The sequence below is a fragment of the Podarcis vaucheri genome (genome assembly GCF_965113315.1).
Source record: "Podarcis vaucheri genome assembly, chromosome: 2".
NCBI classification, from domain to species: Eukaryota; Metazoa; Chordata; class Lepidosauria; order Squamata; family Lacertidae; genus Podarcis; species Podarcis vaucheri.
Window position 1 is genome coordinate 125371153 of NC_138760.1, and position 27607 is coordinate 125398759.

At 42.2% G+C, this 27607-nt stretch overlaps 2 protein-coding genes across 2 annotated transcripts; one reads left to right on the top strand and one right to left on the bottom strand.

Moving 5' to 3' along the window:
- Positions 1-3340: 3340 nt before the first annotated feature.
- LOC309522108 (uncharacterized protein) lies at positions 3341-10965 on the bottom strand. The gene is made up of 4 exons (XM_082205320.1): positions 10863-10965; positions 6285-6380; positions 6108-6191; positions 3341-4926 (listed from the first exon to the last, which is right to left on the bottom strand). The coding sequence occupies exons 2-4, from the start codon at positions 6351-6353 to the stop codon at positions 3778-3780; spliced, it is 1302 nt and encodes a 433-aa protein (XP_082061446.1). The 5' UTR covers positions 6354-6380; positions 10863-10965; the 3' UTR covers positions 3341-3777.
- Positions 10966-14054: 3089 nt separating this feature from the next.
- LOC309527539 (vomeronasal type-2 receptor 26-like) lies at positions 14055-27252 on the top strand (the record flags this gene model as incomplete). The annotated part of the gene is made up of 6 exons (XM_082214364.1): positions 14055-14263; positions 14878-15169; positions 19815-20615; positions 24507-24737; positions 24958-25084; positions 25682-27252. 6 exons carry the CDS (start codon positions 14055-14057, stop codon positions 26578-26580), a joined length of 2559 nt encoding a protein of 852 aa, XP_082070490.1. The 3' UTR covers positions 26581-27252.
- Positions 27253-27607: the final 355 nt, after the last annotated feature.

The following is a 27607-nucleotide window of genomic DNA, read 5'->3' on the forward strand; positions in this document are numbered from 1 at the left end:
TTCCACCTCCTGAGCCTCCTCTTCCACACAGCTGGACCTTGGCTCATTTTGAGTGGGGCCAGCTGTGAGTCGTTCCCTTAGCATTTGCAGGAATTGCTGGGAGTGCCTCAAACATTGCAGGCAGAGCATTGCAGAGCAGGTGTGTAGCTTTAAAGAGAACTGTATTCCCCTCACAGAACTACAATTCTCTGGAGAGAGATGATGGTGATGATTAATTGAATTACCATACTTATACAATCTTTTTAGACTTCCACCTGCACCTCTGATAATCCACCGTTTTATCCACTTCTTATACATTTCTTAACTTTATATTGCCTTTAAGTCTCTTAACAAATTATCCTTTCCTTTATCTATTTTGCAATACTTCCAATAATATTCCTCACAGAACTTCTTGTAAACCTACAAACATCGTCTGGTCTTCACGAATACTTTTCAAATAGTCCGTAAATTTACTCCAGTCTTCGGTGAATTTCTGGTCCCGCTAGTTTCAAATTCTTTCTGTTAATTTATCTAATTCTGCATAGTCCATTAACTTCATCCTCCATTCTTCAATCGTCAGTAATTCTTCTTGCTTCCATTTTTGGGCTAATTCTTGCTGCTGTTATTGCATATAAAAAGAACTTACATTCATTTCTATTTATATCACTCCCAACAATACCCAATAGAAATGCTTCCGGTTTTTTTATAAATGTATATTTCAACATTTTTTTCAACTCATTATATATCATCTCCCAGAAGCATTTCACGTTTTTGCATTCCCACCACATGTGATAAAATGTTCCCTCTTTTTCTTTGCATTTCCAACATTTGTTACTGACTTTATACATTTTCACTAATTTGACAGGTGTAAAATACCATCTATACATCATTAATTGATTAATTGAATTTATATAATGGCCAATACCTGCAGGTTTAATAGATAGACTGCTAAACCATTCTTTTATTATATATATAATTCTTAAATTATTTTTCAACGTATTATTTTCAACAATAATTAACCGTACTTTCATATCTTATACCATTTTTTTTACTTCCATCAATCACATCTGAAAATTTTCCAATCTATTCACTTAATATACATTTCTTACTTCCACTATTACATTTAAATCTCATAACTAATATTTCTATTCTTTCTCTACTTTGCAATGTTTCATATATTTCTCCTTACAAAACTTCTTGTAGTCCTAGTAGCGTAATTTGTTGATTGCAGTTGCTCTTCAAATAGTTCATATATTTCTTCCAATCTTCTGTGAATCTCTGGTCTCGCAGGTTTCAAATCCTGCCTGTCATTTTATCTAATTCTGTGTAGTCCATTAATTTTGTCTGCCATTCTTCTTTCATCGGAATTTCTTCTTGCTTCCATTTCTGGACTAACAATACTCTTGCCACTGTTGTTGCATATAAAAACAATTTAACATCTTGCCAATTAATATCCTCACCTATAATGCCAAGTAAAAATGCTTCTGGTTTGTTTTTTTTAAAAAATGTATATTTCAACATCTTTTTCATCTCAGACTGCTAAACCATTCCATAATTGGGTGGGGGAGTTCCTAACAGCTCTCAGCACCCTTGAACTACTTTGTCGTTTCATGGCGATTTAAATGGTCCTTCCTTGGAGGTTTTTAAGCAGAGTTTGAATGGCTACCTGTCCATCTGCATTGCAGGGGGTTGGACTAGATGACCCTTGGGGGAACCCCTTCCAATGATGATTCTATGAGAGATATGGGGTGAATGTGGTCATGGTTAGGACTCCATCTAAACTTCATGACAGCTTAAATTTTGTTGCAGGGTGGTGAACTTGCTCAAGGTCATGGGGCGAGTTTCATGGCTGAGTGGAAATTTGAATTCTTGGTCTACCAGCTCCTAGGCTGACTCTCTAAGCACTACACCACACAGTCTCCACAGTTCTCCCAGGGGGAATAGGGATCTCCTAACCACTCTTGGCACCCATAACAGACTACAGCATCTATGGTTTCTGGTGTGTCGGTTTGCTGTAAAAATGGTGTTCACAGAGTGCTCCAAAGAGGAACACCTTAAAGGTAAAGGGACCCCTGACCATTAGGTCCAGTTGTGGCTGACTCTGGGGTTGCGGTGCTCATCTCGCTTTATTGGCTGAGGGAGCCGGTGTACAGCTTCCAGGTCATGTGGCCAGCATGACGAAGCCGCTTCTGGTGAACCAGAGCAGCACACAGAAACGCGGTTTACCTTCCCGACGGAGCAGTACCTATTTATCTACTTGCACTTTGACGTGCTTTCGAACTGCCAGGTTGGCAGGAGCAGGGACCGAGCAACAGGAGCTCACCCTGTCACAGGGATTCGAACCGCCAACCTTCTGATCGGCAAGTCCTAGGCTCTGTGGTTTAACCCACAGCACCACCCTCATCCCCAGTGCCACAAATGACCAAATTCTCCGCACCAGAGGCTTTTGATCCATGGAAGCCTGAAGCAGCAGTTCTCTCCTTGCAGCAGTTGGTGGTTTACATAACCCAGCCAGTGGCACCATTCACATAACGAAAACTACCGTAGATATTAACATTTTGAAAAGTGGGGGGGGGGGGGGGAGTCCATGACTTGGCTTTTGAAAACTGGGAGGTTTGCAATACTTGAGTAATAGGGAACCATTGCCTTACAAGAATTTCTAGAAAACTGAATGTAGCAACCCAGGTGCTTTGCCTAATTTATGCTGTGTGATAATTATCTCACTGCAGGAAGTGAAGTTACAGGGAACCAGGAAGAGGGCCTTCTTGGTAGTGGCACCCGCCCTGTGGAATGCCCTCCCAACAGATGTCGAGATGATAAATAACTATCTGACTTTAAGAAGACATCTGAAGGCAGCCCTCTATCTGGAAGCTTTTAATGTTTGACAGACTATTGTATTTTAATATTTTGCTGGAAGCTGCCCAGAGTGCCTGGGGAAACCCAGCCAGAGGGGTGGGGTATAAATAATAAAATTATTATTATGAGTGTTCTGGGCCATGATATCGGAATATGATGAATCTTATTCATCACAAAAGGGCCTGGTCTAAAGCATTAACTTCTTTGGATGGCAGTGAAGTTAAGGAACTGGTGGAAGAAAGTAAGAGGCCTCATTTACGAGAGGAGAACATACAATTTAAGGAAGATGAAGTGGGTGAAGGCAGTACCCCAGACAAACCACCAACAACTGTTGTAAAGGCTTGAGCAGGTGTCAATTCAGGGAAAATTGCCTTGCAGCAGCATGTAAACCGGAATGATAAAAGTGTAATTTGAAAAACCAAATAAATATTATTTTTTTAAAAAAGTAAACTGGACTGATGAATCTGCCTGTTTATTAGGATAAACTTTATTCATAACCACCTTTTAAAAACAACTAGGACATCTTACAGGCCTTGCCTTTTAAACTTTGCACAAATATATCATTCACACAATCTTCTAGGACCTATGAAATGTACAAGGAACAAGCAGCAGAAGAGAGACAAGCTATATCTTGATTGCAGGCAATTTAAGTAAAACTATTCCTTGAGCTTTGTACCGATTACTGGACATCTTCAGAGGAAAAATACATATATTCCCCCCATTGAAAGAGTTCTGGTTATTTAGAGGTTAGCTTAGGCAGGTGAGGTTGATAAAAGTGTTTTGTTTTTTTAATAAAATATGCTAACCCACCATTCCTCCTCTTTAATTTTAAAACTTGGGCTTCAACAATGCAACACGCCCCCCACCCCCACCCCAATATAAAAGCTGAAAATCATGTTGCTACATCGGGACTGCCTGGCAGGATCAGATGTGGATGACATCTTAAATACGGTGATGATGATGTAGAAGTTGCAGCATAAGCAGTAGGGGCAGCAGTACATAGCCCCATCTTTGTATATGGTACCTTACAAAGGACACACACAGATTCCAGGCTGCCTGTTGTAAGTCAGGCGTGCCTTCATTTATCTGCTCCTGGGGTCTGGGCCTTGATAAGTCCAGAGGACCTCCCAGTATTTGGCCCTGGGGTCTGTACTCTGGAAAGGCAGGAGCTTCTCCAGCTGTTGGGTCCTGGGGTCTGGGCCTTGATAAGTCAAGAGGACCTCCAAGGAGTTGGCCCTGGGGTCTGTACTCTGGAAAGGTAGCAGCTTCTCCAGCTGTTGGGTCCTGGGGTCTGGGCCTTGATAAGTCAAGAGGACCTCCAAGGAGTTGGTCTTGGGCTCTGTACTCTGGAAGGGCAGGAGCTTCTACAGCTATTGGGTCCTGGGGTCTGGGCCACGATATGTCCATGGCCCCCTCACCTATCTGGCCCTCGGATTTCCGCTGCAATGAACCCAGGGCCACCTGGCCCCCCAATCTGCGTTGTGTTAAGTCCAGGGCCCCTGAAGCTCTTTGGGGATTGCGCTGTGATAAGTCCAGCACCGCCCCAGCTCTCTGGCCCCAGGGTGGAAACTGCCAAAAGGCCGGGACCCGGGACTGACACCAAGATGGTCTGCACCAAAAACCAGCCTGGTCCCCTTCCTCTTCCTCAGATTTGGACTGTGATAAGGGCAGGGACTCTTTCTGTACAGCCCTGCTGCGGCAAACCGTCACCTCCCCCAGGGAAAAAATTCCATGGGTTTGGATTCCGGACACCACCCCTTCTCCTGTTTTCGTCCCTCTGTCGGCTTCCTTTCCCCCCTCATAACCATTCTGCGGCCTTTCTTGGCGGCTACTTATAAACGTCTCCCAGTCCCACTCCATGCCATCACCCCCCAGAATCTGTCGGTGGCTTTCCTCTTGCGCAAAGGGGCCTTGTCCCGGAAGGAGTTTGATCGATTTTGTGGGAGGCATCAGGCCTCGGCCCAACCCAGGGGACCAGCGAGCAAGACCGTCGCTCTCCACAGCTTCCGAGCTGTTGTCTCGCTCCTCTTCTTTGTCTTCGGCTTCCCCTTGATGAAACCGCTTAAGTCCCGTCTTCGGCTGGGCTGGAAGCTAGAAAGTGAGGGGAAAGGGAGATATTATAGAACAGCAGCAAATGGGGAATAGAGAGGAGGAGGCTAAGAGATGACGGCCGTTACCAGAGGAAGAAGGGAATGGACCAGGAAGGAGGGATGAAATAAAAGGAGAGTTTTGTAGGAAAGGAGAAGAAATTGCAGGAGACTGATAAAAAACAGCACTTTTTTTTCTAGAAAAAGAGGTGTTGGAACTCGCCACAAAAACATCCCTCCTTCTCTTAGAAGGGCAACAGTGCCCACCTGAGAGGTGCCAGAACTGAGTTCCAAAGCCCTGATAAAACTACTGTATTTTTCGCTCTATAACACGCACCCGACCATAACACGCACGTAGTTTTTAGAGGAGGAAACTCCGTAGGGATGCCACCCGTAGGCATTCCCTCCATAACACGCACAGACATTTCCCCTTACTTTTTAGGAGGAAAAAAGTGAGAGTTATGGTGCAAAAAATACGGTACTTTTTTGAGAGGCATGTGGAGGAAGGGAGGGGGGGGGGAAATATAAAAAGGAAAAGCCTCCTCTGCTTACGAGCCTTTAAGAACAGCAAATTCTGCTGAAAATGGGGAGGGTCACAAGAAAATCGCCAGGTTTCATCTTCTTCCCATCAACTACGGTGGGAATGCCTGCTTGCTGCAACCCCAAGGAGAATAATTTCCTCAATGCATTTCATATATAACAGGCACTGCAATACGGCCTACTACTGTTTGGTCAATTTTAAGAGAATCGTAGAACTGCAGAGTTGGAAGGGAACCCAATGGTCATCTAGTCCAACCCCCCGCAATGCAGGAATCAGAGCTAATGTCTCTGGAAACGAGTTATATGATAACAACAAATCAGAAAGATACTGGCTTGTATAGTTTATACAGTGGTACCTCTGGTTATGTACTTAATTCGTTTTGAAGATCCGTTCTTAACCTGAGGTACCACTTTAGCTAATGGGGCCTCCTGCTGCCGCCGTGCGATTTCTGTTCTCATCCTGAGGTAAAGTTCTTAACCCGAGGTACTACTTCTGGGTTAGCGGAGTCTGTAACCCGAAGCATTTGTAACCCAAAGCGTTTGTAACCCGAGGTACCACTGTATATGTGTTTATCCCGTTTTGTTTGTTTGTTTATAAATCAAGTCTTTTCTTGAAGACAACAGGGGGCTTTGAACTGGGCTTACTTTTGTGGGTAAGCAATCTTTGGAAAACGGTGAGGGACTCCGCATGGTATCACGCAAGGAACTCACACGCGCCTCCCGTAACACCTGCAACAGTGAAGAAGAGATGTTTTAAGGCAGAGTATTAGCGCTGGACCCCATTTAGCCCTCCACCCCCACAGTAAGATGTCTTATTGGCACCTGGATGATATCACGGGTCATAGTTGGCCACATCCCGGGGTGGGAAAATCTGGGGTTTTGATCCGCCATGGGTTGCCTCAGACAAACAGTGCAGCACTATGGGAAACGAAAAGAAATGCAAGGGATCAAGACTGGATAGCAGGACATAATAATAATAATAATACCTTTATTGACAATGTACAACCTGTGTACAATGAAATTAACTGAACCTCCCTCCTCCCCACCCACAAACACTCAGTCTCATTGCTCTCTGTGTGCTTGTTGCACAACACACCAACCCTGAACGTCAGTTGCACTGTATTATTTTCCGTTCATCAGCCTAACAGCCCACGGATAGAAGCTCTTTTTTAGCCTGTTGGTACGGCTGATTATACTTCTATATCTCCTGCCCGAGGGTAGAAGATTAAAGAGGTGCTGGCCAGGGTGTGAATCATCCCTGAGAATTTTTCTCACTCTCCTAAGGCAATGATCCCTTGCGATGTCATCTAGCAGGCTCACCACCCTCTGTAAAGACTTTCTGTCTGTGGCTGTCAAGCCAACGTACCACACTGTGGTGCAATTACAAGAAGATCTGTCCTGGAGTGTCAACACAAGGGGGCTTGTGAAGAAGGCGCAGCAGAGACTGTACTTTTTGAGAATACTAAGGAAAAACCATCTTCCGCAGAAACTGCTGCTTGCCTTCTATCACTGTGCCATTGAGAGCGTGCTCACTTATGGCTTATGTGTGTGGTACGGAAGCTGTACTGCCCAGGACAGGATGGGTTTGTGCAGGGTTGTTAAGGCAGCAGAGAGCATTGTTGGCTGCCCACTCTCCACCTTAGAGCAGATTTATGCCACAAGGTGCCATAGGAAGGCACTGGACATAGTAAAAGATCCATTGCATCCTGGTCACTGTCTCTTCGAGCTCTTGCCGTCGGGATGGAGATACAGGTCAATGAAGACAAGAACGAGCCGTCTTAAGAACAGCTTCTTCTCCAGAGCGATCTCGGCCCTGAATGGGAAGCCCGGACTTTGAAAGTCATCTAATCTCCCTTGCTGTATTATACTGTATTGTTTAATTAGTGTTTTTATGGAGCAGTCAAGTAATTTCGTTGTCCCCGAAGGGGGCAATGACAATAAAGATATTCTTATTCTTAATATGAGAGGACACTTTTTATTTTCTCAGCTTAGGACAGCTCGTTATATAGTGAATGGAGAGCCCTGTTCAATAATGTTTGTACCATTAAATTGACATATAAACTATGGGACAAGGATAACTGTGACTTTAAAGAGGAATGGGAACCTTTTACACAGTACCTAAAGACGCAACAAAGTGAATTGGACTCTTTGGCAGGTGTTGAATAAACACTCACAAACTTTTTATTGATAATAATTAGTTAGATAAATTAAGGATTTATACAATTCTGTAACATGCATAGAATAGCATTTATAGAGAAACCAGAGATTGGAACTGAGGGAAGTCAGGGGTGGGGGGTGGGTTGTTTGTGGGAGGGAGGGGGGGGAAATGAGGGGGAAAATTAAGGATGATATGTTTTAAGATAATATGTTTTGTTGAATTACATAATAATAATAATAATAATAATAATGTTCATAGCATTATTTACTAAGATAGAAACTGCTTGGCTCCAAAAGAGACTTCTAGCCCAGGGGGGACAACCAGTTGCAGGAACTGAGGGCGACAGCAATTCTCTCCTCTTGAGATTCCAAGCAATTGGCGTTTGGTGGCAAGGTTGCCTCTGAACAGAAGAAACCCATGATGACTAGCAGCTTAGGGACATAAGAAGAACCAGGCAGGATCAGGCCAAAGGCCCAACTTCCAATTTTCAACAGGGACCAAGTTGGCGGCCATCACCTCCCCTCCCCAGCCCCCGAAACAACGATTTAAAACCTTCCAAAAGTAATTAAAACCAAGGGCAAGCAATGGCCAGAGAAGCTTGTTTAAACCAATTGGGCCCCGGTCCCAGGTGGCAAAATGGGTCAGTGGGTTTGGCTTTTAACACACCCAAGGACGGCTGTGGGCAGGATTCCTGCACTGCGGGGGGTTGGACTAGATGACCCTCGGTGTCCCTTGCAACTGTACCAATTCTATGAGAGGTCTCTTCCCTCATCTGTCCCCATCCTGTCTCTCCACCCTTGCCCCTTTCCTCACCTAAAAAGCCACAAAGGTTGTATCTTTCCTCAGAGTTCCTTTTGAGGGCCCTTCCAACTCTTGCAGTCCTTGGAGACCAGGGTTCAAATCCCTGCTTGGCCATGACTGTTGGGTCAGTGACTGCCTGGCAGCCTAATGCACCTCAAAGGGTTGTTGTGAGAATTAACTGGGGGCTGGGGCTATGTACGCCACCTTGGGGACCAAGATGGGATATAAATGAAAGGCAAGTAAATCAAGAATTAAAAACCCCTTATAAGTATCATAAAAACCATAAGATGGATGGATCAAAAGAGTGGGGGAAATCTTCAGTCTGAGATGAAAGCTGAACCGCATTGTAACGTCTCCACCCCCATCGTTCAGCCCGGACACTGAGATCCATCGCTGAGGGCCTTCTGGCGGTTCCCTCATTGTGAGAAGTGAGGTTACAGGGAACCAGACAGAGGGCCTTCTCGGTGGTGGCGCCCGCCCTGTGGAACGTCCTCCCTTCAGATGTGAAGGAAATAAGCAGCTATCTTCTCTTTACAAGACATCTGAAGGCAGCCCTGTTTAGGGAAGTTTTTAAGATTTAATGCTGTATTGTTTTTAACGCTTGATCGGAAGCCGCCCAGAGTGGCTGGGGAAACTCAGCCAGATGGGTGGGGTATAAATAATAAATTATTATTATTATAAAAAAATGCAGGCAAGTGGAGAGATCCACTTAAGTCTACACCAGATGTGGGGAACCTGTGGCCCTGCCAAAGCCCGTCTTCCACTTTATCATCCAGGTTCATTGGCTGGGGCTGATGGGAGTTGGAGAGTCCTGAAACATCTCAAGGGCCATGCGGTCCTGTGCATAGATTTACACACTTCTATTCATGCCCACCCCCAGCTGCTTCTTTCCTTGGGAGAGGAGAGGCATTGGTCACACCCACCCTAGCCAATTAAAGCACATGGGCTTCCCCCAAAGAATCCTGGGAACTGCATGAGGAAGGGCTGTAGCTCTGCATGCAGAAGGTCCCTAGTTTACAGGCTCCCCACCTGAAACTTTGGAGACAAAGCCTTCTAGACAACACTGAGCCTACATGGACCAATGCTTTGACTCAATATGAGGCAGGCTACGACCTTCCTAGTTTACCCCTCAGAGCTACAGTCCTTGGACCCGTGAACTACAGCTCCCAGGATTCTTTGGGGCAATCCATACGCTTTTAATATATGGTGTGGGTGGAGCCATTTTTTTATTTTTGCCTTGCCCTTGGGATGCACCCATGCTGGGGTTCGGGAATTGCAAACACTTGTGTGAGTCGTGCTATGGACCCACTGTTTAGGATTCCACATTTGGAATAAACACGGCGCTTCTGGAAACAGAAAATTTTAACCATGCAGGAAAAGTGAGGGTTTCAAACCTAATCAAAGCAGTGGGATGGTGTTGTAATTGAGAAAGGGCCTTGCTCATGCAAACCGTTGAGGTGTGTTGCAATCCCCTTTGATTATCGACAATCACCATCGCTGCCACCACCTTTGTGGTGACAAAGATTTGTCTGCAGTCACAGTCAAAGGCGATTGCAATGCTCTTCTCTGGTTTCCTGGAGATTCCCCAGCAGTTTTCAATGGGCAACTGTGCCTTAAACTATTTGGGAATCTGGTTCCCAAGCCAAAGGGGGAGGGAGCACTCCCCCTAAGCCAAGCTGAGAAAATTGCCAAATGTTTTGTGAGGGGGCAATTTGGACCCACATTTATTAAACTCCTGCTCCTCTCGAGCCATTTCAACTGCGCCGCAAAAGTGAGGAAGAGGGATTAAAAAAAACTCCACGCAAGGATTTTGCACCCGAATCCGCAGCGGAGAGTGGGATCTACTTTTCCGACCAGGGCTTCTTCTAAAATAAAAGCAGTGAGGCGCCTTGCACGGTCCTTTGACTGTGTCGATGCCCAATTTTCTCTTGCAACGCGCGCGCGCGCCTTGGTTAAAGGACCTTGCTTCTGGGAATTTATTCCCCAATGGGAGCTTTCAAGCGCACGTGTTTTCTCCAGCCGCCGAGGCTTTAAATCTCTGCCTCGCTTTTTGCAACGTGGCTGAAATTTCCGGGGAATCGGTGCGCGTGCCCCAAAAAAGCTAGGAAAAGTTGGGACACCAAAACGCCTGGTTAATGAAACCTGCAAGTGAGATCAGGATTCTTCTGCGAGGTGCGCCCTTTGCTTTAGAATCCACCCTTTTGGCGCAAAAGCAATAAAAATAGGTCTAGCCTTGAATCGCCTGTTAGAAGACCCTCATGCCACTGTTGTTGCACGGAGTCTCCCAAAATATATATACTGTAATATAAATATATACATTTACAAAATATGCAGATTTACGTCTCTGGCTTTATTACAGAAGAGACACACAACCCTCACACCTCCAATTTCTGCTTTTCTCTGGAGGAGCTTACAAAAAAAATCCCCTCTCTTGAACTTACCTAAGGTCTTCCAGCGAGAGGATCCAGAAGCAGCTGCGTCCGTGGGGAAAAAGAGAGATCCGGAAGCGGGAATTTTTAAAAAAGCAGCTGGTTGCGACGTCGTTTCCGGAAGAGGAGCCCCATTGGAACAGAAACCCATCCTGGAGAAGCTTACTCTCTGGAAGGGGGTTGCTCAATTTCCTCCCAAAAGCTTCCGATTTGAGGAAGGGGGGGGTTCCTTTAGGATTGGCAAAGGTTGATGGGAATGGTGGTTCCAACCAACCCCCGCTGTGTTTTGGGTAGGAATTTAAGCATGAAAAAGAAAAAAATAACAGGTTTTGGGTTTGTTTCGTTTTTCCAGCAAAGGGGAATCTTCAGCTCTCCCCAGCTCTTTGTCCCTAACCCTTGGCCATGGGGGGCTGATGGGGGTTGGAGTCCAGCCATTTCTGGACTTCCAGAGGGACATTGTTCCCACCATCTTAATGATTAGCTTTTTAGGATGAGGTGAACAGAGCTGTACATGCACCTATATTATACTTTTGCATGTTCTTTTCGTGACTCTATGCATTCAATGCACACTTTCCCCTAATGCTCATTTTAAACCTTTTTGTTTGGATGCAGCATCAGAAATATCAGGAAGTGCAAATTTTACCCTGTGCAGGAGACTATTTGTCACACGTGGCGACTGCAGCTTGGAATGTGGGGAAAGGGTGGTGGAAAGGAATAGGATTGGGGGGTTGGATTAGATGACCCTTTGGGTCCCTTCCAACCCCACAAGCACCTGGTTCACAAATGGGCAACCAAAATGATTGAAGGGGGTGGAGCAACTCCCCTGATTGAGCTGGCAGAGGTGGTCTCTGGCATGGTTTTGGAGGAACAGTCATTCTGAGTTTGCCACTGAGCCCAGTTGAGAGTTCATGGCTTCCATGGCAATCATTGGGCTTACTTAAATTGTCATTATACCAGGCACATCACAACTGGAAGGGCACAACCTTGAATTCAAGATTGGGTTGCTGGAATGCACTCAGGTCTTTATTGAGATAGTAATCCGCTGAGTAGGTCTGTTTACAATTGTGTAGTAACAGAAGTTTAGACAAATTTATGGAGGGGAATGGGACGTGGGGGCGCTGTGGTCTAAATCACAGAGCCTAGGGCTTGCTGATAAGAAGGTTGGTGGTTCGAATCCCCACAACGTGTTGAGCTCCTGTTGCTCGGTTCCAGCTCCTGCCCACCTAGCAGTTCGAAAGCATGTCAAAGTGCAAGTAGATAAATAGGTACCGCTCCGGAGGGAAGGTAAATGACATTTCTGTGCGCTGCTCTGGTTTACCAGAAGCGGCTTAGTCGTACTGGCCACATGACCTGGAAGCTGCCTGCGGACAAACGCCGGCTCCCTCAGCCTAAAGAGCAAGACGAGCGCACAACCCCAGAGTCATCTGAGACTGGACCTAACGGTCAGGGGTACCTTTACCTTTGTTGTTGTTTAGTCGTTTAGTCGTGTTTGACTCTTCGTGACCCCATGGACCAGAGCACGCCAGGCACTCCTGTCTTCCACTGCCTCCCGCAGTTTGGTCAAACTCATGATGGTAGCTTTGAGAACACTGTCCAACCATCTCGTTCTCTGTCTTCCACTGATCCTTGTGCCCTCAGTCTTTCCCAACATCAGGGTCTTTTTCAGGGAATCTTCTCTTCTCATGAGGTGGCCAAAGTATTGGAGCCTCAGCTTCATGATCTTTTCTTCCAGTGAGCACTCAGGGCTGATTTCCTTAAGAATGGATAGGTTTGATCTTCTTGCAGTGCATGGGACTCTCAAGAGTCTCCCCCAGCACCATAATTCAAAAGCATCAATTCTTCGGTGATCAGCCTTCTTTATGGTCCAGCTCTCACTTTCATACATCACTACTGGGAAAACCATAGCTTTAACTATACGGACCTTTGTTGGCAAGGTGATGTCTCTATGTGGGACAAGAAGGTACAGTTAGAACTGGATATGGAACAACTGATTGGTTCAAAATTGGGAAAGGAGTACGGCAAGGCTTTATATTGTCTCCCTGCTTGTTTAACTTATATGCAGAATTCATCATGCAAAAGGCTGGTCTGGATGAATCCCATGCCGGAATTAAGATCGACGGAAGAAATATCAACAGCCTCAGATATGCAGATGACACAACCTTGATGACAGAAAGTTAGGAGGAATTAAAGAACCTTTTATTGACGGCGAAAGAGGAGAGCGCAAAATATGGTCTGAAACTCAACATCAAAAAAAGAAGATCATGGTCACTAGTCCCATTACCTCCTGGCAAATAGAAAGGGAAGAAATGGAGGCAGTGAGAGATTTTACTTTCTTGGGCTCCATGATCACTGCAGATGCCTGCTTCTTGGGAGAAAAGCAATGACAAACCTAGACCTTTACATTTATGGAGAGGGAAAGGCTACCCAAGGCTATTGCCTTCAAGGATATGTTCTCCCTCCTCTGCTGAAAGTAGGAGGCCCCTCTGCGATGGGTTTTGGGAATCACATGTAGAGAAGGTTCTGCTCCACATCTTCAGCTTGTGGGCTTCCCTTTGGGGCAACTTGTTGGCCATTGTGATTATAGGATGCTGGACTTAATGGGCCTTTGGCCTGATCGGCTCCAGGGCTCTTAAGAGGCCAATAAAGATCATTCAAACTCATCTTTCTGTCTCCTTGACCCATGTCAGTCTTTTCAGTAAACATGTTTTTCTCTTGCTCTGCACCTGCTCTTCTGAAGTCCCAGGAGAAACCTTTCTTCCCTTTACAATTATCTGAACCACAGTGATTTATTCTTATTATTTACAGAGTCCAAGGGATCCTCACACTCCACCCTCAAATATTGCATTTCGGAACAATAACACAAACATCACAATTTAGGGCCCCTGGAGGATTATTTCTTCCACTGTGCCTGAAGGGTTTGATATATGAAATATTTCATGTGCCACAGAGTCCTTGGGGCTAAGATATAGGGCAGGTGAGGGGGGAAGCTAAGTTTGTGCAAAGCTTAACTAGGACATAGGAAGTTGCCTTTGAGATCTGTACCATCTGCTGACTGGCAATAGCTTTCCAGGAAGGGGACATCCTCAGCTCTGCCTGGAAAGGTGAGTCAGGGTTGCACTTCACACCTTCTGGGTGCAATAGAAGATGCTTGTCCACTGAATTTTTGGCCCTTCCCCTCAATCCCCCTTCGACGAGAGACCCAGAATGATAACACTGTTTCTGGTGATGTCTCTCACAACCTATGGGTTACAGCAGAGGGTAAAGTGCCCACCGATTTTCATCGGTGATGTAAACTCTCCTGTGAATTTTTACCGGCCAGCAGACCACCTCATTGGTGGAATCATATCTCCAAGATTCTTTCAAAAGCAGCAATACTTTACCTTTTCCAGTAGCCCCTTCAAGAGAATTGTGCTGTAAGTACTGATGTATCAATGTGATTTATTTCTGCTCCTAGCTACTCTCCAGTTCCAGTATTAATGGGATTTATTTCTGCTCCTAGCTACTCTCCAGTTCCAGATATACCTGTGTTACCCCTGTTTTCTGGTAGCCTAGCTGTGTGTGAAATATTTGATTTGGTTTTATCATTAGAAATCTACAGTCAAACAATTTATATAATCATTTCATGAGATTCCCCCCATCCCCTACAATGGGTCCTTGTAACAGAATTTAAATCTACATGTGCATACGTTCCCCATAATTTTCAATTTTCCAAATTATCCATAATATTCATCACTTTACAAGTGATTCTTAGAGTCCAGCTAAAGTTTTGATTTGCTTGCAACGGTCTTCTAAGTAAATTATAAAATTTTCCCATTCTTTTTAAAAGTCCTTGTCTTGGGTCCTGAGTCTCCCAGTTAGTTTTGCCATTTCGGTGTAGTCTAGAAGCTTGGCTTGCCATTCCTCCCTAGTCGGGATTATTTCTTCCTTCCATCTTTGGGCAAGTAGCACACTTGCAGCTGTTGTCGCATACATAAACAGTCTTTTGTAACTGGATTGAGGGTAACTGTGTGACACACTATTTTTGCAGATGGGAGATTGTGAGGAGCTCACACGTTCTGTCATTCGCCCTTGCTGTTCAGGATACCAATGATAACCCCAAACTCTTACCAAACATCACCCTTGGCCTCAGCATGTATGATACCTGTTTTCATGGAAGAATGACTTCCGATGCCCTGATAGACCTGTTTTCTGGTGGAGAAATCAGTATTCCAAACTACAGGTGTGGAAGACAGAAAAAGCTGTTGGCTGTTCTTGAAGCGGGTGAATCCGATATCTCCACACACATTGCAAGCATGTTGGGCATCTACAAGATCCCACAGGTAAGAACTGGGTTCATGTCCAACACACCAGGCAATATATGCCACCTAGTCAGACTGTAGGGAAAACTTAGGATAATGTAACTGATTGTATTGCTTACTTTACATTGTACACTGCTTTGAAACATTGTCTTTCATGACGTGAAGAGCCATATAGAAACAAACTGAGCCTGGAACTTTTTCCATGGTAAGTACAAGTGTTTAATGTGCATTGAAATGGGAAATGCATAATGTGTCTGTATTGTATACTGTGAAGCATGGCTGGAAACTATCATTGAATTTGTCCATGGCAAGTCTGTGTTTATATGTAAGTTGTTCGTACGGTGCTAGTTTGTATAAGTCTTCAATACAATCACAGAAAGGAGCCGCATTTTTATTTTTCCAATTCATCAGTCTCAGTCTTTCTGCTGTGGTTATGGCAGGGAGATTCCACTTCTATTGTCGTTTTGTAAGGTTCCATGTGCTGGGTATATAATTCAAGAGGATATTTTGCTCTGTAAATGTAAGGTTGTTCTGTACAGTTCTGTTGATGGCTTCAGTCACCTTCTGCCAAAAATCTTTCAATATGGAACAATGAAAAAAGAAATGTTTTAGAGAAGTATTATCCCTATTACATCTCCAGCAGTTAGTTACCCTAGATAGACCTATTTAAAAAACCTGTAATGGGGTCCAGTATATTCTAAATATTATATTTTGCTATAGGAGCCTTTATTTAAGATCCAGAGACACCCTTGTTATATCAGTTAAAACAGTTTCCCACTGTGTGGTTGAAATTAAGATTTCTAGTTCTTTATTCCTATCCTCCCTCAGTACCTGTATATCAAATTGGTTTGCTAATAACAAAGATTCATATATGTTGATGGCCTTTTTTTTGTTCCGTAAGAATTAATCAGCTGCTTCAATATCTCTGGGGTCTCTGAGGCTGTAAAAGCTGCTAGTCTGTAGATGGTGGTTAAAAACTAAAGGTAAAGTTACCCCTGACCACTAGGTCCAGTCGCGGATATATTTCCATTGAGCATTTGTAGGTAATCTGTATTTGTCTCTTAAGATGGAATATGTATAAATTTCATCCTCTTTGTTTATCAGCTGGTCTAATGTTAATATAGCCAAATTCATACACCTTTTCCATACAACTATTTTTCCCTGATTTTTAAAGACGGGTTTCCCCACAAAGTCATTTTGTCATGGGAGAAAAGGACAAATTTATATTTTTTGGACATGTGGTGCCATATTGTTCAAACTGATGTTATTGTTTCAATAGCATCTTGAGTATTAATGTATTAAGATCCAAGTGCTGCCCATCTTTCTAGAGGTGCTACATAGGAATATTCCAAAGCAGCCCAATTTGGACAGTTGTTTTCAGTCCTGCGTCTCCAGAATTGTGTACATGACAGTAAAGATGCTTGGTGATACAATTCTAAGTCTGGGATCCCAAATCCTCCTCCTTTTATCAGGATTTGTATTTTTTTGCATATTCTTGGAACTGAAGAGTCCCAAAGGCATTTTCTAAAAAAAGATTTTAATTCTGAGAAAGTATTTGCTCAGTATATGAATTTGAATTCCTCTTAAGATATAAGCTAGTCTAGATATTATTCTCATTTTAAGAGCATTGACTTTCCCCAACACGTCAAATTCAATGACTCCTTTTTTTCGATGTCTTTTGATACCTCATGATATATTTCGTTGATGTTTAATGACACTAATTTAGATAAGTTTCATGGTATTAATATGCCTAGATATTTAATGTTGTCTTTGCAAATATGAAATTAGTATTGTTTATATGCCTGAACCAAAAAGTTATTTTCTATTAACATCAACTCCGATTTGGACCAGTTTATAGTGTAACCAGAGATATTTTTCATCAATACTGGAACAGTACTGTGAAGTTTTGTAATAAGCAGAAGAATATCTTCTATTTGTATTGAAGTGAGTTATGAATTACACCAAAGAATTCCTTACGCTGTCTAATAGTACATGCCAGGAGCTCCAAACAGATATTAAAAAGCAAAGGCAAAAACGGGCAGCTTTGCCTAGTACCTCTGGATAATGCGAAAGGTGCAGACATTATGCCGTTTATCTTAACTCTAGATGTAGGGGACCAATATAATAGGTTTATCCATTTTATAAAGTCTAATGGAAAACCAATTTTTTGTAGTACTTTTTTCATATATAGTTTATCAAAAGCTTTTTCCACATCTAGAGATAGTATAGCTAAATCTTCACTGTTCCTGTCTAAATCGATCAAATCCACTACCAGCCTGATGTGATCTGCAGCTTGTCTCCTCTTTATAAACCCTGTTTGGTCATTTTTAATAATAGTTGTTATTACTGCTTGCAGTCTATTTGCCAGTATCACAGTTAAGATTTTTGAATCAATGTTTATCAAAGAAATTGGGCGATAGTTGGCACAAGCGTCAGGTCCCTGCTAGGTTTCGGAATAACAGTAATATAAGCCTGGTTGAATAATGCTGAGCTGATTCCTTCTCTAAATAGGTGACAGGAGATCAATATATGTTTTATACCATTCCACTGGAAAGCCGTCTAGCCCTGGTGCTTTATCATTTGCCATATTTGAGATTGTTTTCCTAATCCTGGCTTCTGATATTGGAGACGCCAGTAGTTGTTTTGGTGTGTTTTCTAGCCCTGGTAGTTTTATTTTTTTGAATTCCCTGCCCCCCCAACCTTTTCTGGTACCTCTTCCGGTTTACTTGTTTTTGTTGTTTAGTCGTGTCCGACTCTTCGTGACCCCCTGGACCAGAGCACGTCAGGCCCTCCTGTCTTCCACTGCCTCCCACAGTTTGGTCAAACTCATGCTGGTAGCTTCGAGAACACTGTCCAACCATCTTGTCCTCTGCCGTCCCCTTCTCCTTGTGCCCTCCAACTTTCCCAACATCAGGGTCTTTTCAGGGAGTCTTCTCTGGTTTACTATATAGGTCCACATAGAATTTTAGGAACTGGTTGTTAATCACAGTTGGAGATGTATGCACTTTCCCTAATTCACCTCTAATTTATGAGATTATTGACTTCTCCCCCCTTCTTTTTGCATAAGTCAATTTGCAAGAATCTTACCTGCCCTTTCACCTGCCTCCCAATACTTTTGTCCTGTACACATAAGTATGAATTCAACTTGTTCAGACAATATACTATTTAGCTCAAATTTCTTCTTTCATATCTTCCTATACAATTCATCAGTTGTCTTATTAACTATTAATGTCCATAAATAATTTAATTCCTCTTTCATTTTTCTCCCCTTACTATTTCTAAGATTTTTTAATGTGATTCAATCTCTAACTAAAATAGTATTATTAAAATACTGTTGTATTTTATTAAAAAAGTATTAAAACACTATTGTATTTTAACATTCTATTGGAAGCCACCCAGAGTGGCTGGGGAACCCAGCCAGATGGGCGGGGCATAAATAGTAGATTATTATAATAATATTATTACTATTATCTAATAAAAGCTTTATATGATTCCCATTCATAAATCCTAGTGGTCGAAGTCTCAGTATTTATATTGAAGAGTTGTTCAGTCTTGGTCTTCATTTGTTTTACAAACTCGTCATCGTTAAGTAGTGAGATGTTAAAATACCAGTTTCTTGGTATCTTAGCTGTATTATAATACTTCCAATCCAAGCTTCATTACAAAGGACAAAGAGCCACGCACATATGGGGAGCACTCAATAAATATTACATAAAGAGAATTTTTTCTGAAGACCTGTGGTTATCCAGACTTTCCCCCCACTTTGAAATAAAGATCTGTGCTCAGATACACAACATACATCAATCTCACAATCTTGAATTTGATGGTAGAAGGACACTGATATTAAGAAAAAATCCAACCTAAAAGAATTTTAATGTACTTGACTATAAAATGTAAATTTCCTTTTAGTAGGTTTCCTTAAATACCAAGGGTCAACCAGATTCAATTCTTTTATGCACTTTTTGAGATTTTCCCTAACTAATGAATCTTTTTTTCATAGAGGCCTGTTTCTATCCAGGTAAGGATCAATTATTTCATTGAAATCACCTTCTATTATAAGTTTATCGTATGTACTTTGACTCAGATGACTAAAACATTGATAAAACATATCTAGGGAATCTACATTTGGCCCATATATATTAATCAACATTATTACCATTTTGGCAATTTTCACACACAAAATTAAATAGCGTCTATTTTCATCACTAATAACTTGTTGTGTATCCACCCTCACTCCTTTTTGTATCAAGATAACGAGGCCTCTTGTATTGGAAGCATAATTTGTAGTATATACCTCTCCTACCCAACCCTTCATTAACACTTTTTTTGTCTTGTGCCCACAAATGTGTATCTTGTAAATAAGCGTTATCGGTATTTAAAGATTTTAAGTATTGCAAATTACTTGCTATTTTTTTGAATCTTCCAGCCCTTTTACATTTAAACTAACTAACTTCATATTGTATTATTAATTTCCTTTTGGCCACTCTTATCTTGGTCATAAATCCAATATTCATTGCTACAAGGTTTCTTGTATATGCATATACATATATATATATATAAAATGCCATTCATACATCTCATTAAATTGACCATCACCTTTCACATAGAAGTATCCACTCTTAGTCTTGAAAAACAAACCACCAGTCTCTTTTTCTTTCCTCACCAGCTCAGTTATGGCTTTGTTCTTAATGATAAAGCCCAGTTCCCTTTTGTCTACTGGATGGCTCCAAAGCAAGACACTCAGTACCAGGGGGTGGTCCAACTCCTCCTGCATTTCCGGTGGACGTGGGTCGGCCTCTTTGCTCCAAACAATGACAACGGAGAAAGGTCCCTGAGTACCTTGACGCCTCTGATGATCAAAAAGGAAATTTGTATTGCCTTCACAGAAAGAGTAGAACATAAAACTTGGCTCTGGATACCCCACGAACCACCTGCCGCATGGAGAGAAGTCAATGTATTTGTTTACACTGCAGACTCTCAATATGGACTTTATATAATCATAGAGGTGGAATCCTTACTTCAAAGGGTACAGAGTGGAGGGAAAGTCTGGATAACCACAGGTCTTCAGAACAAATTCTCATTATGTAATATTGAGTGCTTCCCATATGTGCATGGCTCTTTGTCCTTTGTAATGAAGACTAGAAAAAGGACAAAAAAGGACTACTATGAACCAACATCCTCAGCTCGTCCAAGCTGCACAGTAAATGAATTTGATTGTTTATATTCAAAGCATGCCTTGTCTCTGAGGGGTTTAACGAAATGCAGGGAGAAGAAGGATCTGCAGTTGCTGCCCCAGGAAGAGGTGGAAAGAATCCACTTGGAAGACAGCTACATCAATTACTTGAATATCCAAGTTGTGGCTCAGGCTTTAAATGCAGCATATTCATCCAGATCAAAGCAGAGTTCGATTGTGGGAGGTGGAAGAGGAGGAGGCAGGTTGGAACGTCAAAGTCTATGGTCATGGCAGGTATGTCCGTTCTCTTTGGCAAACTGCAATTCATTGTCCCAGCTCTGGAATCATCATGCTAGGATCACAGGTCTTGCACTGAGCCAGACCACTGATCTAGCTAGCTTAGTATTGTCTACCTTGACTGACTATCAGTGGTTCTTCACAGTTTTTGGAAGGGCATACTTTCCTAGCTCTGCTTAGAGATGCAATTGAGGATTGAATCTGGGACCTTCTGTGTGCAAAGCAGATTTTCTACCACCTAGGTAAACCCAGCCAGATGGGTGGGAAATTAAATTAATAATAATAATAATAATAATAATTATTATTATTATTACTACTACTGGGCAATGCCTCTTCCCCTATCATTCTGCATTCAGGGCCAAACATTGCAGCGATGCCCTGTGTTGATTTATTTCTACAAATGTATAAGCCACCTTTCATCACATCAGTGTGATCCCAGGGTGGTTTCGTTAGGTAAGGTAAAGATAGGTTAAGTCCAGGCTATAGGATTGCGGCACTCATCTTGCTTTCAGGCCAAGGGAACCAGCGTTTGTCCACAGACAGCTTTCCATGTCATGCGGCCAACATGACTAAACCGCTTCTGGCACAGTGGAACACTGTGACAAAAACCAGAGTGCATGGAAATGCTGTTCACCTTCCCACTGCAATTTTACCTATTTATCTAACTGGTAGGTTGGCAGGAGCTGGGATAGAGCAATGGGAGCTCACCCTGTGACAGGGATTCGAACCGCTGACCTTCTCATCGGCAAGCCTAAGAGGCTCAGTGGTTTAGACCACAGTGCCACCCGCATCCATAAGAATGCAATTAACATAAAATAGGAAAGACTGTTAAAATAATCCAATCATTTCCCCCAACCCGCCTCCCGGGGAAGGGAATCCTCCTAGAGTCAAGGGAGGGGCACATAAAAAATGGACGTACCAGTCAATAATTTGCTAGCAGCAACCTACAGACCAAATTCTAAGGTGGCACGAGACTCTAATTCAGAAATTATCTAAACATGCAGAATCTAGATTTGATTTTTTACTCATGTTTATTGGTTTCATAAACACAGAATCAAAAAGTATATCCATATAAAGAGATTCCTCTAAATCTTAGGACTCCCCCCCCCCATCCCCTCTATGGGGTCTATTTTAAACATTTAATACTGCATATTCTTTCATACTCCAATTTTTATTTCAAACCATATTATCCATGGTAATTGTTGAACTACAAGCGAGATCAAAATCCTACTAATGTTTCCATCTGCTTACAGTGGTCTCATAAATAACTCATATCCCCCCCTTATTCCTTTATAAAGTTTTTGTCCTCTTGGTTCCTGAGTTTTCCAGTCAGTTTTTCCATCTTGTCATAGTCCATCAGCTTAGTTTGCCAAGTTTATATTACATTACAAGTCCACCACATGTGATAAAGGTACCTTCTTTTTCTGTACATTTCCAACAAGTGTAGTTGTCCTATACTTTTGCCAACTTGGTAAGGGTTAAATACCACTGGTACATCATTTTCATATTGCTTTCTTTCAACGCATAACATGCTGTGAATTTAAAATCTGTTTTCCATAACCTTTCCCAATCTGCCATCTGAATATTATGTCCCAGAACCTTTGCCCAGTGTATCATTACTGACTTGACCTGCTCATCTTTTATATGCCACTCTAAAAGTAAGCTATAGATTTTGGACAGGTAAGTTAACATTATTTTCTAATGTGTCTTTTTGAACTCTTGATATTTCACGACTAAAATCTTTCTTTTTATTTATCTTAAAAATATCATTTAATTGGTGAAACTGTAACCAATCTGTTACTAAATCCCTTATCTCCACATAATCTTTTAGTTTCACCTGGTGTTCTACTTTGGTTAACAGCTTTCTATATGTCAGCTAATTACTTCTCATATTCAGTTTTTAACAGAGATATTGCTTCTAGAGGGGAAAGCCACAATGGTGTTTTTTGTTCTAATAGGTTTATATATTCCCCCCATACTATGAAGATTAATTTTCTTATGAAATGATTCTGAAAGCCTTTGTATACCTTTGCTTTTTCATACCATAGATATGCATGCCATCCAAATCTATTGTCGTGTCCTTCTAAATCAAAAATATCTGCATTTTTCAATGTTATCCATTCCCAGATCCAGCAGATGCAGGATGCCTCATAATATTATTTTAAATCTGTCAGGGCGAAGCTTCCTCTCTCTTTAGGATCAGTTAACAATGTATATTTTATCCTTGGTTTCTTCCTCTGCCAGATAAATCTAGAAATATCTTTTTGCCATTCGTTGAAGTGTCCTGCACTGCTGATCACATGTATTGACTGGAATATAAATAGCATTCTTGGCAATACATTCATTTTTATAACTGATATTCTTCCCCAGAGGGATAAATTCATTCTACTCCAAATCTCTAAGTTTCTCTTTATTTCTTTCCAAGTGTTTGTGTAGCAGTCTTTAAATATGTTAATATTTTTAGCTGTCAACCATACCCCCAAGTATTTAACTTTCTTATGTATACTTAAGTCTGTAAGTTGTTGGAAATCCTTTTTATATTGTGCTGTCACATTCTTATTTAAGGTCTTAGTTTTAGTTTTATTTAATTTTAAACCTGCTACTTGTCCAAATTATTGGATTCTCTCCAGAACCTTCGGTAAAAGCTTTTAATTTATATGCTTTATTTCCTACTGTTATTCCTTTAATTGTCTCATCCCCATGTATTTTTCTCGCCAGGGTCTCTAAGACCAAAATAAATAATAATGGGAACAGAGGGCATCCCTGTCTTGTCCCCTTCATTCTTTTTACATTTTTCTGTAATCCCATTATTCACTATCAGCATAGCTTTTTGATCTAATTAAATTGCCTCAATATCTCTACTGAAAGCCTCCCTGAAGTTCATCATTTCAATTATCTTTTTAATGAAGGCCCATGAAATATTATCGAAGGCCTTTTCTGCATCTATAAACAATAAAGCGGCTTTTTTCTTGTTCCTGACCTCAGGTATTCTATAATGTCAATTATATTTCTTATATTATCCTTCATCTGGTGGCCTGGCAAGAAACCTGCCTGATCTTGATGAATTAGATCGAATAAGACCCCCTTCATTCAGTTAGCAAGTATATTGGTAAATAATATATAATCATTATTTAATAAAGACTATTTTAGCCTAGGCCGATGACTTTTTACAAAATCTACTAAGCACGCCTGGACTAGACAATAACACTTTACACAGCAATACATTTACAAGCTTTTGCACCCCCACAACAAATGGAGGGACTCCCAACCTTCCTTACAATCTTTGACTTTCATGGCAACCAATACCACTGGATAGTCTTATTTTTACAGTTTCCTTTAGACTGGTTATTACAGTCATACCTCATGTTGTGTTCACTTCATGTTGCATCTTTTCGGGTTTTCCGGGTTAGCCGCTCGCGATCTGCAGAAATGATCTGCGTGCTTTGCGCACATGCAGAAGCACTCTATTGCACCGCGTGCATGTGCAGAACTGGCACTCCAGTTGCAGACTTCTTGGGGTGCAGACGGCACCCCGGAACGGATTGAGTCTGCAACTAGAGGTTCCATTGTATAGGGAAAAGAGGATCCTGCGATAGAAACATGACTTTATTCATCTTAGAACTTAGTGTTCTGCTCTTAATAAAGCCATCTTGATAATTCTATCCGTATTTCCCCCAACCTCTTAATCAACCTTTCCTATATATTGACTTTGGTCATCCCCAAAATGCGGAAGCAGAATGAGGGGGCCTAATAGTTTATCACAGTCGCTCTGAGTCCAGAAGAGAGATGTTCCTCATTGAAAGAAGATAAGGATGCAAAAAATTAGTGGCCACTTAACATACATGGGTTCATGTTATCTTAATGCTGGAGTTTCCTCTGTCATTCCAGCTTCATCCTTTCTTGAAAGAAGTCCGCTTCTATACTAATACTTCAGCTGATGGACAGTACTTGGATGAGGATGGGGCAGTGGCCGCTGACTTTGATATCGTGAATCTGGTGCTGTTTCCTAACAACTCTCTTGCTAGAGTGAAGATTGGGAGAATAGAGAGACAGGGGTCCTCAAATATGAAGTTCACTATTAATCCGGAAGCAATTGTATGGCCCAATCTATTTAAGAAGGTAGGGGAAATTATATTTGTTATTTGATTCACTGTGACATGTGCTATGCTATAGCTACATTTTGAATAGTACATATGATGCTTGGACTGCAATCTTGTGCTCACTTCTCTGCAGCTAAGTCTCACTGAGATTAATGTGACCTGCTCTTGAGTAAAATTTCAGCCAAAGGCACAAATGCTACTGACACTTTCTCCCTGGTGCTCAATCTCTTTATGTCTAGACAGCGCCTCGTTCAAGATGCACTGAAAGCTGTCTCCCAGGATTTGCCAAAAAGGTTCAGGAAGGGAAGCCGCCGTGCTGCTATGATTGTGCTCCCTGCTCAAAAGGGACCATCTCCACTCAGGAAGGTAGGGGAGGATCTCAGAGGAAAGGACCTTTGATAGGAGGGCTAATTTCTGAGTCACTCCAAACATGATGTTAGTAATGGCACCTCATGAATGAAATACCCGCTTCAGGGAGGGCTCCCCTGTTCCCACCCCCAGCACCAGGAAATTTTATTTGCCCATGTGCTCAAACATGTAGAATTCACCTGTATTTAATGATGGTAGCTTTTCTACAAAATTTTGATTTGTGGTTTTTATAGTGTTATTTTCTCATTTCTCATTTTGGCTTCTACTACCTAATCCGTACAGTTTTACAGTTGTACAGGTGAAACATCTTTCAAATCCACCTATTCATCAATAAAGATTAACTCATATGAAACCTCAAGGATATGTACTGCTCAATAAAATCAAAGCCTCCTGTTCTAAGAGAAGCCAGTGGGAATGAGTTGATGGATTCAGACTTTTCTTGCTGTGAATGTCTGCCTCTCTCCTTACCTACAAAACAATCTTCTTTCCTGATTTCTCCCTTATGCCCACCTTTCCTCAGAATTGAAACAGCATAAGACCATTGTAGGTGTGTGACTGATGTTAGGATACTGAACTGTGTTTTCCTCTATGCAGATGCTGATGAATGCACCAGTTGTCCAGAAGATCAGCATCCAAGTGAGGACCGAGATCAATGTGTCCCCAAAGCGATCACCTTCCTGTCCTATGAGGAATATTTGGGGAGCCTCCTAGCTTTCCTGTCTCTCTTCTTATCCTTAACCACAGGCTTTGTGTTAGGAATCTTCATTAAATACAAAGAAACTCCCATAGTCAAAGCCAACAACAGGGACCTCTCCTACATCCTCCTCATCTCTCTCCTTCTGTCCTTTTTGTCCTCCTTCCTCTTCATTGGAAGGCCAATGAAAGCCACCTGCCTTCTTCGTCAAACAGCATTCAGCAATATCTTCTCAGTTGCCGTCTCCTCTGTGTTGGCAAAAACCATCACTGTGGTGCTGGCCTTCCTGGCCACTAAGCCAGGGAACAGGGTAAGGAGATGGCTGGGGAAGACTCTGGCCAACTCCATTGTCATTTCCTGTTCCAGTGTCCAAGTTCTCATCTGCACCATCTGGCTGGGGTCCTCTCCTCCATTCCCAGATTCTGACATGCATTCCCAGCTTGAAGAGATCATCCTGCAATGCAATGAAGGGTCTGTGCTCATGTTTTATGGCTCCCTCAGCTACATGGGCTTCCTGGCTGCCATCTGCTTCACGGTGGCTTTCCTAGCCAGGAAGCTGCCTGGAAATTTCAATGAAGCCAAGCTGATCACCTTCAGCATGCTGGTCTTCTGCAGTGTTTGGCTCTCCTTTGTGCCTACCTACCTGAGCACCAAGGGGAAATACATGGTAGCCGTGCAGATCTTCTCTATTTTGGCCTCTAGTGCTGGGCTCCTGGGCTGCATCTTCATTCCCAAGAGCTACATTATTGTACTGAGGCCAGATCTGAACATGAGAGAGCATCTGACAAGAAAAAGCTAAACATGACATTTGATTCTTAGCTTTAAGGATATCATAGAATCATAGAATTGTAGAGTTGGAAGTCCCCACCTGAATCTTGAGTGGAAACACAGCTTTTTGTTGGTAGTGTTTTCCAGAAGGCTCCAGTAAACTCCACAAATATGTGTGTGTGCATGTATCCTTGTCAAAGTTCCCTTTGTTCACTTGTGATGGGGAGGAGATAGATAATTTGCAGTAGACCTCTTAAAGTTTCTGATTCCCGATTCTTCACTAATAGCAATTGTGGAGTTGCCCATTGTTGCTTGAAATCATTCCTGTGCCAGGCTCTTCTATCCTGAGTTAGACTGCACATTATTCATAGCTGAATTTCCTAAGCTGCTTAAGACATTGTCAACTGAATTGCTAAAGTGAAAAATGAACTTAGCTAAATTAGAAGAAAAGGGACATTAAACAAGCTACATGAAGGACATAGATAAAAGGTCATATGGGAACGGTGATACACATAGCATGCGGGAAAAAAATATTTTTGGCACGTGAGTGTTGACGAGGATCAAAAGTGCAAGAGTAAACTTAGAAAACTTAGTACACTGAAGGACATGACTGAAACTTGATATTAGGTAGTCAGAAATGAGATAAGTGGTCTCTGGAGAAGTTGTCAGACATAAGGAAAGTGGAATTTGGCTAAAGTTTTGTTCCATCTACAGAATACAAGATTCATGTGATAATGAGCTCATGTAGGCATGTCCTGGTATCTATGCTAACCAAAGGGAATGTGAACAGTTTGACACCAGAAAGGTTTATTTTCTTGGCAAAAGCAGATTGAAAGCATAGTACCAGGTGTTTTTACACCAAGAGCTTGTCTCCTCTTCAGAAGTAACTGAATCCGGACAAAATACATGTCTCTGGGAACGTTTTTCCTGCTTTGCATGTTTCGATCTCTCTTTCTCTTACTTTCCGACTCCCCCTCTCCCACTGTATTAGGAACTCTGATTCTTGAAATAAAATAGCATTTTATTACCTATTTCTGGGGACTTCCTGTATGGTCTTA